Genomic DNA, 16,916 nt, shown 5'->3' with positions numbered 1-16,916 from the left:
AAATGTTTATATTACTTTATATGGACATATCCTTTGGCAAAGAGATGGATGCATTCTGGGAAGTGATATGTGTTTAAATGGTAATGGCTACATACTCGTTTTTCCTTCACTTGGACATTTATGCTGACCCCTTTAAAACTTTGAGCACGGATATAAAATATTAAGACTGTACTTTTTAATTATGATTGATATTTTGGCGCAATTTTGTGCAACACGTCACTGTGTGCGACCATCGGAGAAACCATTGCCCAGCGCGATTCCACCACGGTAAGTCGCTTACAACAGTCTAATAAGCAAGATGAATTCATAAGCATTATTTACACGTCCAAAATGAATAAAATTACGAGTTTATAAAAAAAAAAAACATGTTCTAAGCCTAGATATAGGTTCTAGATGTATATATACAAAATAAAATTATGAGTATTTCCACATAAAAAAAAAACATGTTGTGATATATCACAACATGTGTTTTTTTATGTGGAAATACTCATAATTTTATTTTGGACGTGTAACTGCTTATTGAGAATTTTTTGGGGGAATAGTAATTGGGGATATTTAGATGATGTGATTTTCTCTCGATCATCGTGGTTCACACACAACGTCACTGTAATGTGTTAGTAATAACAATATTATCACTTGGTCTAACGTTATACTGCACATAACGCTGCCTTTAAATCTGGGAAAAAAAATGTTACGTGACTTTTAACAGTAGCACAGGAAATAGGAACAACGTGAATCTGTATTTATTTATCCTAAGCATTTACAAGAAAATGGGAATCACTCACTATTTGGGTACACTTTTTAAATCTTATATCAACATAACACTACATAATTAACATTTTCTGTTGTTCTCCCTGCAGATCCTGTCAAACATATCACCTGTCGAACCTATCCGAACCTTATTTTCAAAACCCAAAGGCACTTTTAAGAGCCAACCTCTATCTCTTCATTATTTTCTATATCTTACATCCTCTCTGTTACATCCTCTCTTTCATCCTCAATCTTTATCTATCTCATAGTCTTTATCTATTGCTCTTTCTTTCCTCCCTGTCTGTCTTTGTCTACTTGTCTGTCTTACCCATCGTTGTCAGTCTGTCTGTTTGTATCTGACTGTGTCTGTCTGTCTGTATCTGACTCTGTCTGTCTGTATTTCTGTCTGTCTGTATCTGACTGCATTGCAATGGCCACCAAGCATAAGCTTGATTCACAGGATCCCCACTACCAAGAGGGGAGACGCATGGCTCTGGAGCTGAAACATGAACACATTCTAGCTGAAGCCAAGGTTAGAGTTTTTGTACACCTCAATCATTTTATAACAACAAACATAACAAATTAAAGTAAAACGTGATGAGGAATATGTAAGAATGATGAGTGCAGAAGATTTAATACAGGTATATTGCATGATGCATCCTGCCATGCTCTGTGACATGTGTTAATAAGGGAATATAATAATAATAATAATAGTATATGCAGTTCCATCCCTCTGAGTTACAGAGACTTGGAGAATCTATTCCAAGGCTCATTTAAGCTGTTCAACACCTTACTAACACACTATGTTGTGTTTTCCTTTCACAAGTTACCTGCCTTTTGGTTACCGTACTTTTATCAACATCAGTCTTACAAGAAATATTCACTCCAATACACAGAGAGCAGCTGATGAGAGGAAACATGTACGAGACCCTCCACACACCTCTAAAAGGGACTCTGTAGGACGTGGTAAGCCGAGGGGGAGGCGAGGAGGGCGACGCCATGCCTCCGCTACAGGTTATATCTGAATTATTTGACATTTGTAGGAGGAATTTACAATGATAATGTTGGACCAACTCAAATTAGAACACTGTAATTGTTTATTGAGAGTTTAAAATATTCAAATATCTAAAAAGACATTAAAAAGTAGATAAACCTTTCAGTGACACTTTTGTAGAAGACACTACCATGTACTTAACAAAAATATGTCTGATTTCATAAATTGTTTAGTATATAGTTTGAAAAGAAGAACAAGAATAGAGTGTGATAGCCTAACTTGTTCTTATTCTTCTTTGTGCTGTTTTACAGTCACATACCCCACGGTTGAGTGCTCCCTGTCATCCAGTGTGGAGGTTCCACTTACTGCAACCTCAACAAAACTAAATCCTCAAGAGGAATTTGGTAATTCACAGTGATGAATTTATCCATGTACAGTATAAAAAAAAATCAGTATAAATGTTCATTCTAATACTGATCAGTTGACTTTTAATTGTTCCTTATCTAAATTATCCCTTACCGCTTTATTTTTGGATTTTCTTTACAGAAAAAAATATGGAGAGGCTCTCTGATATTTTGGCGTCATGTCCTTCTGCTGTTCAGCCTCAAAGTAGCTCTGCATCATCATGGTCTGTTCGGCAGCAGAAAGCCTCAGAGCGCTGGAAAGAAGCAAGACCATACCACCTAAAATGCCTTATTTCAAAAGAGGCTGTTGGTCATCCCCTGTGTTACCTTTGCAACGAGCCTGCTGTTATTAGGTTGGTTTTCATTAATACCAAACTTCAATTACCCAGGGTGGGTTTGCTGAGTGCCCTGCTTTATAGGCTAAGATACATGTCTTTTGGGATGGGAGAAGACTTAGATACCCAGATGAAAAACACATTAATGAGAAAAGTAAATCTAGGACCTTCTTGCTGTGAGGTGACAGTGCTAAACACTGAGGCACTATGCAAGAATCCTATACAATAAAATCGAACCTAGTAAAAGTGAAATAGCTTAAATAGAGTGTACAGTACTTTATATGAGTTATTCACCTGAAATAATGTATTATATTATAATATTGTTTTATTTTCTCCTTAGGTGCAGGGAGTGTCTTCCTGAGGAGTGGTTCTGTGGGGACTGTGATGTATTGCATCACAAAAAACATCCACTCCACAACAGGGAATGCGTGATTCGTGGTTTTTTTGAAGCCATTCCTCCGACCACACGCATCATTAAAGGGGAGGATGGATATTGCACCCATGAGCAAGGTACGTTCTCACGAAAGCTTTAATTTTGCTGTTCAATGTGTGTCTGCAGACAGTTACAGATAATCTAAATTATTGGTTTTCCTTCTTTTTGCCAGCTTGCATTTTGCCAACTGTGAAGGTGCCAGACTGCTCCTGTGGAGGCACAAACTTCACTGTGTTACCAGGCAAACCAGTGATTTTAATTACCATCAATGGTAAAAAAAAATAAAATAAAAAAAAATAAAAATAAAATATATATATATATATAGTAGATTTGATGTTTTTCACACTAGTGTGCTGTGGCATTGTGCTTACAATTGCAGAAGTGACAGAACATATGGAATAGCACATGGTAATGTTATTAACTGAAACAAAGACAGATGTTTTTTTTTTGTCCTCCACAAAGAAAAAAATTAATAGCATCTTTCCAGCATGATGTCCAATCAACACAGCAGTGTGGAATTTAGTGAATCTGAAAATATAAATGTGGGATTATAGAAACTTGTGCAATGTCTCTCAACCATTCACAATGTGCATAATGAACTAAGTGTTGTAAAATTAAGTATGTGGTAAATGTGTATTATATTTTTAATTGTTTTTTTTTTTGTTCCAAGGGCGATTTGACTTGCATCAGCCACTGTATGAATGTCAAACATGCCAGCAGCAGTGGACCCCTGACTTTAAAGACCTCCTAAGAAGTGGATATTGGCCAGCCTCCGTCACCAATTCCACACTTTATACAATGGACCTCTTGACCTCCTTTCAGGAACTCAAGATCATCTCTCCGGGATTCTCCAGACAAGCCTTCGCAAAGCTGCTGGAACATCGCACTAAGTGTGGAGGAAGAGTAAGTGTAAATGTTATTACCATTTTATAAAAAAAAATTCCATAAGCAGACAATATCAAAATACTATTTCATTCTATATATTTTCCAGTCTGGACCTATCAACGGCGATGCACTGCAGCGCAGCTTCTTAGAGCTTTCATATGCATCATTTGAGGAAGACCAGCTCTGCTGTAGTGCTCCTTTCACCTGCCCAGCCTGCACACCAGAAATGTTGGCTGTTTCAGCAGATGGAAACAGAAAGCTATATCGCTTTCGCCGAAACGGAAGGTGATCTTTCGTCCAGTCTTTTTATTGATTTATTTTCTTACTTCATATATTTCATGAATGGATTTTCTATTTTTCTTTCTTCCTCAGCTCTGATGATCCTGGCTTTTTTGAGGGGCTCTTTGTGGCTGAAGACAGCGCGGTGTCTAGATTTGTCGACACCATACAGAAAGCAGTGAGAAATGCAAGTTGACAAAATAGTTGTTACAATAATAAACATGACCCCCCACTTCAATTACTCCTGCCTACCAATTACAAAATCAAATTGAGAGAATAAATGCCATATATTGAATGACACCATTGCTTTTATTTGATTTGTCGTGTTTGTTTTGTGTGTCATAGACACAGGGAAGAGGCACATGTGGGGACTCCCAGTGGACAGCAGCGAGGGAAACTTCAAGGAGGGCTTCAAAATTGGATGAAGAGGGGATGGAGGTTGCTGTGTGTCGCCATGGGTTCCTTTTGAAAGCCCTTAATATGTACAGGGGGGAGATATTTGCCTACCCTCTGTACCTTCAAAGGGAGCTCATGCCAGCCAAGGCACAATTCTTCGCAATGGACGTGGCATGCAAATACTGGCCATACCTGGAGAAAGTTGCTAGTGTCCTTCCTGCTCTTCAGGAGCTGACCACTATGAAACCCTTTCTCAGTGTAATGCATGCTCGAGCCCATGCTACTAAGTGTGAGGTGTGTATTATATTTTGGCATCATATGTACATTTGTAATATTTACAAGCACATTAATAATATGAAATATAAGTTAAGCTACACTATATTATCTTGTCTTTTTGCATAACTATTTCTTGCATGGAATGTAATGCCCTTTGATGCAAATTGTGGTTTGTGATATTGGGCTATATAAATAAAATTAAATTGAATTTCTTCCACCCTTTACTAACAGATTAACTGGAGTGGTAGGAACCAGGAAGGAGCAGGGACAACCGCTGGTGAGGAGGTGGAGCAAGTGAACAGCTACCTCTCACGTTGTGCCCTGACGACCAAATATATGTCCAAAGCAGGTGATCGGAGTTTGCAATATTCGTGTATACATTTTTTTAGATTGATCATCATAACCTCATTATTTGCTTTCAACAGCTCGGGTGGACATGCTTACATTGCATGCAATGGGGTGGAACGAGAAAAAAAATCTCTCTTTACATCAGGCACTTTCCACAAGATATGTGAAGGTAAGTCTCCTATTAATTGTTTTGTGTGTCCTTTTGTTGTGTTTACTTGGCCTGTTGTTAATCATACAAAGTTTTAATCCTTATTATTGTATAACTGTTCATCAGACTTGTCAGAGACTCAAGGATGAGACTGCAAGGCTAGCTGACCTAAAAACAGAGCTAGATTGCACAGATGAAGTGGTGTCACAGTGGCTATCTGATGTAAAAGAATGGGCAGCTGGTGGTAAGCATGACCAGATAAAAAAAACAACAAACATCCCTTCCTACAATCTAAATTTTATGTCTGATATTAAAGAGCAGCAAAAAACAGTAGGCGGATCTTCATCTAATGTGATGCCACATTTATGTCAGGTTTATTAGTATATTCCAGTTCCCTGCAGGAAGTGCACATACAAAGTTTAAATAAGTTGGATTAAAAGGTTTTACGTGAAATTCAAGCAGAGAAACGGTTCTGTGTTGTTTTAACAGTGAATTTGCTTTCACTATATCTTCTACAGAGACACCTGATACATCTCATGCCAGTCAAGGCACCACACACAGAGGACTTCAGCAATCAATTGAGGGGCTTTACCTTAGTGTGAGGCACCGGAAGCGAACCCTCTACCGTCAGAATGGTATAACTATAATATAATAGGTTGATAAATTCAGGCTATGTATGCATCCTATTCCACCAACATGGAATTAGCAAAAAATGTAGTAGCACAGTTCAGCTCAATCATTGAATTCTGTTCTTTAAATGACCAGTCTGTAGGATTTAGTGGTATCTATCGGTGAGGTTTGACGATTGCAACCAGCTTACCTCACCTCTATCTTTCCAAGCTACGGTAGCCGACGAGAAAATGTGAGAGGTACTAAACCCAGTGTTTGTTTGTCCGTTGTGGGCTACTGTAGGAACATGGAGGTGCAACATAGCGGCCTCCGTGGAAGGGGAACGTATTTAAAACTGCCCATTCTTAATTAATTAATGCACAATTATTATTTTCAGGCAATCATGAAAAGTGTGTGTTAGTTAGATTCCCCCCAAAATGTTACACACTGGACAATTTGTTTCCCATGTCAGTCTACATTATAATTTTCACATACTTCAATAACTGCAGCTTTGCTTTTCAATTTTTTGGTGCTATAATTTTTTTCTTGTTGAAGAGTTCTGTCAAAAACCTCTGCCTCTGTACTTCATGTCTTTCTAGACAGCAGCAAGTTTCGCCATCGCCTTCGAAGGAAGCTGGCAGAAGACAAAAAACTCCTTCTTCAGGAGATACAGAAATACAATGATCTTGTACTAGAATCGGCAACAAGCATTGACGTAGCTGTGGTGGAGCATTCCCTAACTGGAGAGAGCAATGTGTCTCAAATATGGCCGTGGGAGGTTCATGGCAGTGGTATGTCTGTTTTTAGACGCTTCACAGGAATTTATTTACAGTTCTGCTTTATAGAGCATACTGAATTAAGGCATGCATGTTACATATTGAGTGTTGTAATATTAATTTATTTTAATGGTGTATTTTCAGTTTTCTTATGTATCAATTTGATAAAAAAAAGTCAATGTTTGTAGTGATTATGCAAGATTGTCTCATGTGTACATATAACTGTTATTGATTCTTAGCAAACATTTCAATCAAGAAACGAGTGCACGACCAAGTGATGTTAACAAGGCGACTGCATGAGGAAAGAAGCATTTTGGTGTTGGAGATGGCACAACACTGCACGTGGTCGCAGAGCCTGGCAATGGTTCTCAAGAACAAGTTGGCTGAGGAGGGTAAGTTTAATTAAAACCCTGTCCATCTAATGTGTTTAAAAAAAACATACAAAAAAACACATCAGTCACAGAACTTGGATGGAGTAGAACGGTTATGGCTCTCTTTGCCGTGGTCCTTTAGGATATACATAAAATGGGGATTAAAGTTGTTACTGTAGCTATGGTAACAAGTCAGTAAGGCTATAAAGATTCACATTTGCTTGAAAGATGTGCAGATTTGTTGTACTCTGTCTGTTACTGGAAAGCGGAAATGAACAAAAGAATTTGAACATTGGAATTTGTGTCCTGGTGTGTTACATGGGGTTAGCATAACATCAAGATTAATCTTATTATTATCTCCTCCAGTCAACATAGAAAACCTTGCTGGTCAGCAAGTACCAAAATATGTTACCTCAGCACAACTGTAGTGAAGAAGAAAACTGTTAACTTAAAACAGCTATCAGACATATATATGCTGCTTTGGGCCTCTCTACATAAAGTCACCTCAGTGAGCCATGTTGCCTTAAGTTGTTTTATACAGAAGCTTGCCTGGTCCCATGTCGGCGATACACATAAAAATGCCAATCATCCTGCTATGTAGATATGAATTGGTGATATCTTTTTACTCCATTTAAGTTATTTGGCCCAAACATAAATGATCACATTCATCTAATCTTTCCTAATGATCCGCTAGCTGGCCGCCCCATAAGCATGCTGTCAAAAAAAAACGCGTCTCTGTAGGCAGCCTAGGCTCTGAGATCTGCACACAAAAACAGTTGCGCTCACCACCACTCAAAACCAAAACAAATAGTGTTCCAACCAATCACGGCGGGTGTTGTGAGGTTTTGCGCTCGTGCACGGCTGCCTATGACGGCTGCACGCAAAACTCACAACACCCACCCCTGTCTGTGATTGGTTGGAACACTATTTGTTTTGGTTTTGAGTGGTGGTGAGCGCAACTGTTTTTGTGTGCAGATCTCAGAGCCTAGGCTGCCTACAGAGACGCGTTTTTTTTTGACAGCATGCTTATGGGGCGGCCAGCTAGCGGATCATTAGGAAAGATTAGATGAATGTGATCATTTATGTTTGGGCCTGAAATCACTGATACAACCTTTGATATAGTTTGTCTTTAATGTAATCTCGTTTGTATTTTGAGACGTAGACCAGGGAAATGAGGGACTTTGCTGTCTCTTGAGAAGAAGACTGTCAGAGGTGTCAGAAAGGTTCCAAGTGGTCCTCCAACAGTACAAGACTGCCTTAGGTCCTGAGGCCTCTGTCCTTCTACATGTTGAAGAGGAAGATCAAAGTGGCCTCAGTAGTCCAGACACCAGTGAGGATGAAGAGGAAAACACAATTTAGGTCATTCATTTATTAATATTATGTATGTTTGTTTTTTGGAATAACCCCCTGTTACTGTTATTCTTAATAATGTATTTGTGTATTTTATTAATGCTTTACACACCTTACTTATTCTAAAACAGCTGAAATTCACTCTCTTATCCTAATTCTTGCTTTTTTGTTTTTCTGTATTTCCCCAGATGGAAGCTGCACGAAGGACTATGTTGAAGGAAATGGACTTGCCCTATATCTGTGTATTATTAGTATGCTGATTGATTAACCACATCAAAATCTTGTTAAAAATTCAAACTGTGTCTTTAGATTTTCCAAGCAATTTAGTTAGCACATTGCACAGTTCATTGAAAATGCACAAACTTCTCAGTATAGGTGCACCAATCTTATCCAAAAATGTAAACTTTGCATGTATGATATTACCAGATGTAATTACTGGGCTCATATGATATCAGGGTAGTGTATACTCTTTTAAGAGAGACTCCCCTTAATTGTGGTGACCCTGTGACCTTTCCTTTTGCACCAACGTTAGGCCAAACTTTTGACTTGCATACAACAAATGTTATGAACCGATTTCTGTAATTTGCTGAGCAATGAATCATGTCATGTTGACCTTATGACATTCCCTGTAGCACAATCATTAGACCAGAATGTAAAATTGAATATTGTCTAATTGGGCAGATTGCCATGAAATCTTGTAAGCACATGAAGACTTTGGTGACCTCATGACAGTTCCTCTATCATCACATTTAGGCCTTAATGTAAAAACTCATTCTTGATGGCATTTCTCAAAATTCACTTATTCTGCGGTACAGCAGCAGTGTCTGTCAGTCTATGTCATTTTGTTTTTCCCCAGAGGAAGCTGCCTATGGATTACTACTTGATTGAGTGTATATAACTGTTGTGTAACTTTATTTTATTGCAAAGATGCATTATAGTATGTAACAGAAAAACACACCGTTTTTTATTTTACGATTATAATTTATATTGTATATTATTACAGTTGACAGATGACTTAATTCTTTGTTCTGCTGGAGCTTTTTGCAAGTGAACTTACAGTAACCTCACAGTCCAGTGTTTTTAAATACAGCCTTATGGCTTGTTTGAAATATGCATTTGGTGTATTTTCACTGGTATTGTTGTGAAAGACAAGAAATAAAGTATTTCCAAAGATGAATATTTTGTTTTTACTTTTTCATACTTTATTGAAAAACAATATTTTATATTTTTATAGTTGATAAAAAACATCACACTGTGGAATCTTGTTTACAGATAAACTGTTTAACAGTTTAAACTGTTTAACATCAAGCATTATTAATTAATTACTTTAATGCATGTCTTTTTACTTATTTTCAAACAATCAACCTTGTTTGTAATTAAACCAGATCTATCACAATAAGTAATGTGTATCTGTTAGGTGTATATGTTACAGTTTTTCTCGATTGCTGAAACACTATAACTATGGATATGAACTCAAATTTCAAATACGCAAAATACGTTTATCAAAAAGCACACCCTTTTCCCCAAACTATAAACACTACTCCCCAGTTTTGACACATGAGTCAGATTTGTTAAACTTTCACTGCAAAACTTTACACACATTATCCATTTATCATTGCCTACACAATGTTGTAATTTATAAAGCACTACACAAAGAGTCAAAACTGATCACACAGCAATCAGAACCTTCAACAGATCGATGAAACGGATAAGTTGGGAGGGGGAGGAGAAAGGGAAAGGGCAAAGAGACAAGCATTCTCAGATGAGATTTGTGCCAGCTCCCTAGGTGGGGTCATCCCTCTGTTCCCACAGCTCTATGTTACCACGGCCCTATGTTCCCTCTGCCCTATGTTCCCACATTTCTGAGAATTTTTTTTTTACTGAAAATTTTTAAAATTAGGTTCTATGTTCCCACAACCATATGTTCCCACAGCCTTATGTTCCCACAGTCCTATGTTCTCTCAATATTTTTCTAATTTCAAAGATTTTTCTCAAAATGAAACTCTAAGTCAAGTCATTTTATTACCACATTTAACCCTCAGGAAAAGGTCAGGAGAAATCTGTCAGGAACTCTATGATCCCACATTTCTAGGACATTTTCAAAATTGAGTATTGTGTTCATACATTTCCCTATAATTTCAACAGCTAGTCTATACTACTACAGCTAGTCTACACTACAGCTATTCTACACTGCTACAGCTAGTTAGGGTTAGGTTTAGGGTTAGGGTAACCCTAACCCTCTGTGGGAACAAAGAGCTGTGGGCACTTAGGGCTCTGGGAACATAGGGCTGTGGTAACACAGGGCTGTGGGAAGATATGCACGCTCCCCCCTGTAGAGACGTGCCATTGAACTTGTTACTAAGCGTACAAATCAGCGTCCATACTTGAAGTTCTTCCAGTTTTCAGAGTAGGGTTAGTTTTAGGGTTATAAAATTGTAGCTTTACTATACACTCACCTAAAGAATTATTAGGAACACCTGTTCAATTTCTCATTAATTCAATTATCTAATCAACCAATCACATGGCAGTTGCTTCAATGCATTTAGGGGTGTGGTCCTGGTCAAGACAATCTCCTGAACTCCAAACTGAATGTCAGAATGGGAAAGAAAGGTGATTTAAGCAATTTTGAGCGTGGCATGGGTGTTGGTGCCAGACGGGCCGGTCTGAGTATTTCACAATCTGCTCAGTTACTGGGATTTTCACGCACAACCATTTCTAGGGTTTACAAAGAATGTTGAGACATTCAGATGGTAGAGTCAGAATTTGGCATAAACAGAATGAGAACATGGATCCATCATGCCTTGTTAACACTGTGCAGGCTGGTGGTGGTGGTGTAATGGTGTGGGGGATGTTTTCTTGGCACACTTTAGGCCCCTTAGTGCCAATTGGGCATCGTTTAAATGCCAACGGCCTACCTGAGCATTGTTTCTGACCATGTCCATCCCTTTATGACCACCATGTACCATCCTCTGATGGCTACTTCCAGCAGGATAATGCACCATGTCACAAAGCTCGAATCATTTCAAATTGGTTTCTTGAACATGACAATGAGTTCACTGTACTAAAATGGCCCCCACAGACACCAGATCTCAACCCAATAGAGCATCTTTGGGATGTGGTGGAACGGGAGCTTCGTGCCCTGGATGTGCATCCCACAAATCTCCATCAACTGCAAGATGCTATCCTATCAATATGGGCCAACATTTCTAAAGAATGCTTTCAGCACCTTGTTGAATCAATGCCACGTAGAATTAAGGCAGTTCTGAAGGCGAAAGGGGGTCAAACACAGTATTAGTATGGTGTTCCTAATAATCCTTTAGGTGAGTGTATATATCAACAATCTCCTACAGTTGAAACGTACATTATACTATATTTAAATGATCAAGATGAAAAAAAAATCACGAGGCTATCAGGTCATTGAGTATATTTGACTGTTATTGTAGTTGTAGAACAACCATCAGGGCTGTCTCCAATGTACACTATTTACTTTTTTTTTCCAACTGCTTGCACACATTTTCAAAACTATGTCACCTTTTTTCAAAACTTTCCCAAAACTGCACACACAAAATTGTGTGTAGCCTAGTGTTTTGAAAAAAGTGTTTTATGCTATTAGTCAAAGGCTGAGAAATAGTTTATTGTTTTTGGAGATGTGGTGTGAAGTTTTGCACTTTGAGTGAGAGGTTTCAAAAAATCGTGTGACATAAAAAAGATTTTGTGTGTAAGCAGTTGGGAAAAAACTGTATAAACTACAATTCCCACGAGAGACGTGCCATTGATCTTACAAAGTGTACATATCAGTCACCATACTTGTAGTTCTTCTGGTTTCCCAACCAGGAATAATGTTATAAAAATGTGTCTTTACTATTCTATATCAAGAAACATACATTATACAGCCGAAACATACATTAGGCTATATTTATAGGCTATATGATTAGGATTAAAAAAAAAAAAAAAAATCGCCAAGACTTCAAATCTGTGGTTTTAGCTAGGCTACAGTAGACATGAATTCAAGATTGTCGGCGGGAGTTATGCTACCCTTCAAAGAGCGACAAAAAAAAAAAAAAAAAAAAAAAAGTTTTATTTAACATTATGTTTATTTATTTATGGCCTGCAAATGTTTTACCAACTGATGAATGTAGTAATAAACTGCCACTTATAAATATGTCAGCATTAGATGCAATAAGTATACAAACAATATCCTAATATTACAGTAAAGAATTCCAAAATGTGTGAAAAACACTGTTCAGTTCTAGAAGATAAAATCATATATTTTATTTGGATGAATCAGTCTGTTTATCAGATTTACCAATTGCTATAGTTTGTTTGTGCTGGTCAAGAATAGATACAATTGAACTGCAAGCAAAAACTTGGGGCCACTGTTTCAAATATGTGAGTGGCTCCTCCCCTAACAAATGTAACCTCACTCCAATTTTTTTTATAAAAACTTGAGAGCTCTGATTAAATTATATATGCTAAGCTAAATTTTAATTAAAAAAGAATCCACTTCATCACATATAAATATGCTCAATGTAGTCTGTTTCTTTTGTCTCAACCACTTCATCCTCATATTGTTTTGAATTAAATTCATGCATGGAAAAGTAAAAACAAAAATTATCATCTTTTGCAAGTGTTATTGTAGTGTATTTGTGTTCTTTCACAAAAATACAAGTGAAAATATTCCAAATGCTTATTTATTGCTTAATTACTCACTAGAGGCTTAAAGAATGATCAAACAAATTTATTGACAAGGTGCATAACAAATTGAAACTATATAGTCTTTGGCAATTGGACCACATCAAGACATCACTCTTTTAAGAGAAATGCATGATATGAAAAAGGGATATCCCCTACATGGAGCCGACACTGGTGGTGGTGAAGGGGTGAGTAGCAATGCTGAGATCTGGATGAATGTGGAGCTCTTCTCCTGATGACCACAGTGGAGGGACCTACTGTATGACACGATTGGCTCAAGAGGGTTGAGAAGAAAATACATTTGGTTTAAGACATAAAACACCCAGTCAGCTGATGAGTTTGGAGTAGAAGAGAGTGAGAGAGACAATGTAAAAGATATGATATAATGTGCGAGTATAAAGAAGGACAGTCTTATTTGTTGAACTTCATATTTTAGCTTCATGTCAAACAAGCCATAAGGTTGTATTTCTTAACAGTGGACTGTGAGGTTAAGTGAACTTGAAAAGCACAGAAAACAGAACATGAAATCAAATTACACGTCAACTGTAATAAAATAACAGTGCAATTTATAATCATGAAATATGAAACATGCTTTTGAATAACATCTGAAGAAGAAAATTCAGTTGGATTAAGTACATTTCTAGTACATTCCCTTTCGAGATTAAACTCCAGGTCATATTCTTGGAGATGTTCCCCTTTTCACTACTACAGAAAGATGAGATATGACTTCAAATGCAGCACAGAAACAATTTAATAAATAGGCTGAAACCAAAATGGAGTTCTAAATATACATTTTATTTATTTTTATTATTTTGGAGTGAATCCTTTGGCTGCCAGGAATGGGCCCACTGCTCACCACTAAAAACAGAAGGGATTTTTTTTTTCTGTTACTGGTTGGGGTTTCCAATAAACTTAAAACATTACCGAACATGTCTTTTATAAGTATAAGTTTCATTTTCCATCTATGAAGAACCACCACCTTCATGCATCCAGTAATGGTGGTGGTCCTTCATAGATGGAAAATGAAACTGTTATACTTATAAAAGACATGTTCTGTAATGATGTGTGCTTTAAACTTGTTTAAAAGGCTTGTTTAATCTGAAACAGAACAGATTAATAAAAAAATTGTAGAAAAAAAAAAAGTTTAAGTAAATAAATAATGAATGCATTAATTCATTAAGCAGAAGAACAGAATAATACATACCATACTGGACAGGGCTCCCAGTCAACCAGCATTTCTGCTTTGCCCTAATGTAAGAAAATACAAAAAATAAAATCCATTCTTAGCATAAGGCTATTATGTCTGATTATAGGCATTGAGTTTCATTGATTTTCAGAAGACACTCCTTCATAAACTGTAATTCAAAAAGACTGAACACATAAAAAGTATCTACCTAACAATTATGGTATGTATAATATGTATTTGCCAAAACACACGGAAGTTTCTAAATCCTATATTACACTCTGCATACTGCCTACACTCTGCAGTTCCTTTATGACTGTCTAACCTTTCTCACTCTTTCTCTTAATACACTCCTGATGGGGAAAGCCTCTAGGCGAGTGTGGTAGGAGCAATCTGTGAACATCAAAAACACATTTCAAATATTTCTTAGATTGTTAGATTAGAAACAAAATAAACACAACTATGAAGACTTAAGTAGTGACCAGACTTGCAAGGATGACAAGTGATGTTTATCACTAATCAAAATATGTATCATGGAACCAAATTACTCTCGGTTCCAATGTGGTATGCTTGCTTGAATAACCATACTACTGCTAAGCCACAGCTCACAACTAAGAACACTGCTGCTACTTCTACTACTTGGCAATGCATTTTGGTCAAATTTGACTAATTAAGCCTGTTGGATTTTATAGCATGTCAATTGTAATAATCTCAATAATACTAATCATTCCTATTCTATATCTATTATGAATAATCATGGTTACGTGTGCTACGCTGGACTAGCTGGACTGGTCACGACATTTACATACAGTATTGTTGCCCTGTTGTTGATTTGACTGCTTGTATTGTACATATTGTATTTATTTGTAAGAAACTTTGGATAAAAGCGTTTGCTAAATAATTCATTAAATAAATAAAATTGTGACTACCGGAAATTGTCTGTTGTAGTAGTTAAAAAAAATAAGCAATTGAACTAAAGCGAATTAACGGGTTAAGTTGCAATGTTTAGCAAAGTATGAATCATTGCTTTTACATGCACTTACTCTTTTGTGGCCTTTTCCTTTCAGGCATATGCCTTGGTCCCCCTGTGGGATATAAGATTACAGTCCAGTCATATATCCACTCAAAAAAAAAAAAAAAAAAAAAAAACACATTTACAATAATTAGACAAAATGCACTTTGTAATGTCTTTTCAACATAAATATGTGTCCCTGGTGTGTCTAGACACCCCTGAAATATGAGAAAAGACCATCCTCCCAGTTAATGTGTGTGCAAACACACCGTTTAATTTGGCTCCAGATTTTACATCACATGCAGGCTCATTGGAAAATAGTAATCATAGTAGGCTTTTAGAATACTCCATCTAAAATGACCTGTTTCAGACACGGTCTGCATAAAGGACCAGTTCAAGATAAATAAGGACTTTTTTTAGGATCATGCAAAGCTACTCTAGTGGAGTATCAGAATAAAAATATAGACCTGGAAATTAGCATAATAGGCCCCCTTTAAATTCTATTTAAGTAATTAATTTACTTATTAGAGAATCTGCTTGACTAATGAGTTTCATTGAGTTTCATAGTTACCAAGCTATGGTAACAGTTATCAGAACCACCAATAATTACCCTAATAATAATAATAATAATTCATTACATTTATATAGCGCTTTTCTGGGTACTCAAAGCGCTTTACATTGAAGGGGGGATCTCCTCAACCACCACCAATGTGCAGCATCCATTTGGATGATGCGACGACAGCCATATTGCGCCAGAACGCTCACCACACACCAGCTTACTGGTGGAGAGGAGACAGTGATGAAGCCAATCAGTGTATGAGGATGATTAGGAGGCCATGATGGACAGGGGCCAATGGGCAAATTTGGCCAGGATGCCGGGGTTACACCCCTACACCCCACCGCACCCTACTTTTTCGAAGGACACCCTGGGATTTTTAATGACCACAGAGAGTCAGGACCTCAGTTTAACGTCTCATCTGAAGGACGGACAAACATTATTTACATACCTGACTTTTTTTTTTTTCGACTTGCGACTGTGCCCCTGGCTGACCCTGTGAAGACAGCTGTGGGTTTGGAGAAAGAAAATTACTCATATACCAAATAAATCTTTAACTTATTATTTCAAATTCTTGAAGATCACAACATCGCACAAGTGTGGCAGTACATGTATTAATAGGTGTAAAGTACATGCATTCTTATTGCGATTGAATTAAGGTTGCTCCATTAACTCCACGTGTTTCATTTTCTCGTTTATGTCCATCCTGTTTGTGATAATCCTAATTTGTTTCAACAAGCGCTGATCCTGCGCTGACTTGTTCAGGGAACGCAAGGGGTGGGAGAATGGTTAAGTTAAGTGTTCATGGGACACTGACATTCCCAATTATTTTGAATATTCGAATTATCCTAATATCTTTAATAATAAAATTTGGCCTAGTAATTTTAGCATTTGATTCGTAGTACTTATTTTACTTTTAAATTTTTAATAGACTCACAAAATTCCTTCCAACAGCCCTAGTACAGAATCAGATAGACCTATCATCTATCTAATTATGTAATATCAGATAAACTTTTCTAGCAGATTATCCATTGAAAATGAGAACCCTGTAGGTGATGATACACAGGGCAACTTTTTGAGCAATGTTGCTGGGCAATGTTGCCGTCAACAGGCAACCAG

The 16,916-nt window shown here is 37.2% G+C and overlaps 1 protein-coding gene across 1 annotated transcript; it reads left to right on the top strand.

Annotated features, from left to right (window-relative positions):
- The first annotated feature begins 1,066 nt into the window (after positions 1-1,066).
- Positions 1,067-9,529, top strand: LOC308697828 (uncharacterized protein). The gene is made up of 18 exons (XM_081377421.1): positions 1,067-1,282; positions 1,647-1,764; positions 2,056-2,148; positions 2,291-2,501; positions 2,824-2,993; positions 3,089-3,187; positions 3,587-3,819; positions 3,908-4,086; positions 4,174-4,267; positions 4,426-4,770; positions 4,984-5,101; positions 5,178-5,269; positions 5,375-5,492; positions 5,767-5,883; positions 6,457-6,648; positions 6,873-7,025; positions 8,167-8,363; positions 8,543-9,529. Exons 1-17 carry the CDS (start codon positions 1,181-1,183, stop codon positions 8,361-8,363), a joined length of 2,631 nt encoding a protein of 876 aa, XP_081233547.1. The 5' UTR covers positions 1,067-1,180; the 3' UTR covers positions 8,543-9,529.
- Positions 9,530-16,916: the final 7,387 nt, after the last annotated feature.

Source organism: Scardinius erythrophthalmus (assembly GCF_964197995.2).
Source record: "Scardinius erythrophthalmus genome assembly, chromosome: 10".
Classification (NCBI taxonomy): Eukaryota; Metazoa; Chordata; class Actinopteri; order Cypriniformes; family Leuciscidae; genus Scardinius; species Scardinius erythrophthalmus.
The sequence above is the reverse complement of the archived record's forward strand: the minus strand, read 5'-3'. Positions and strand labels throughout refer to the sequence as shown.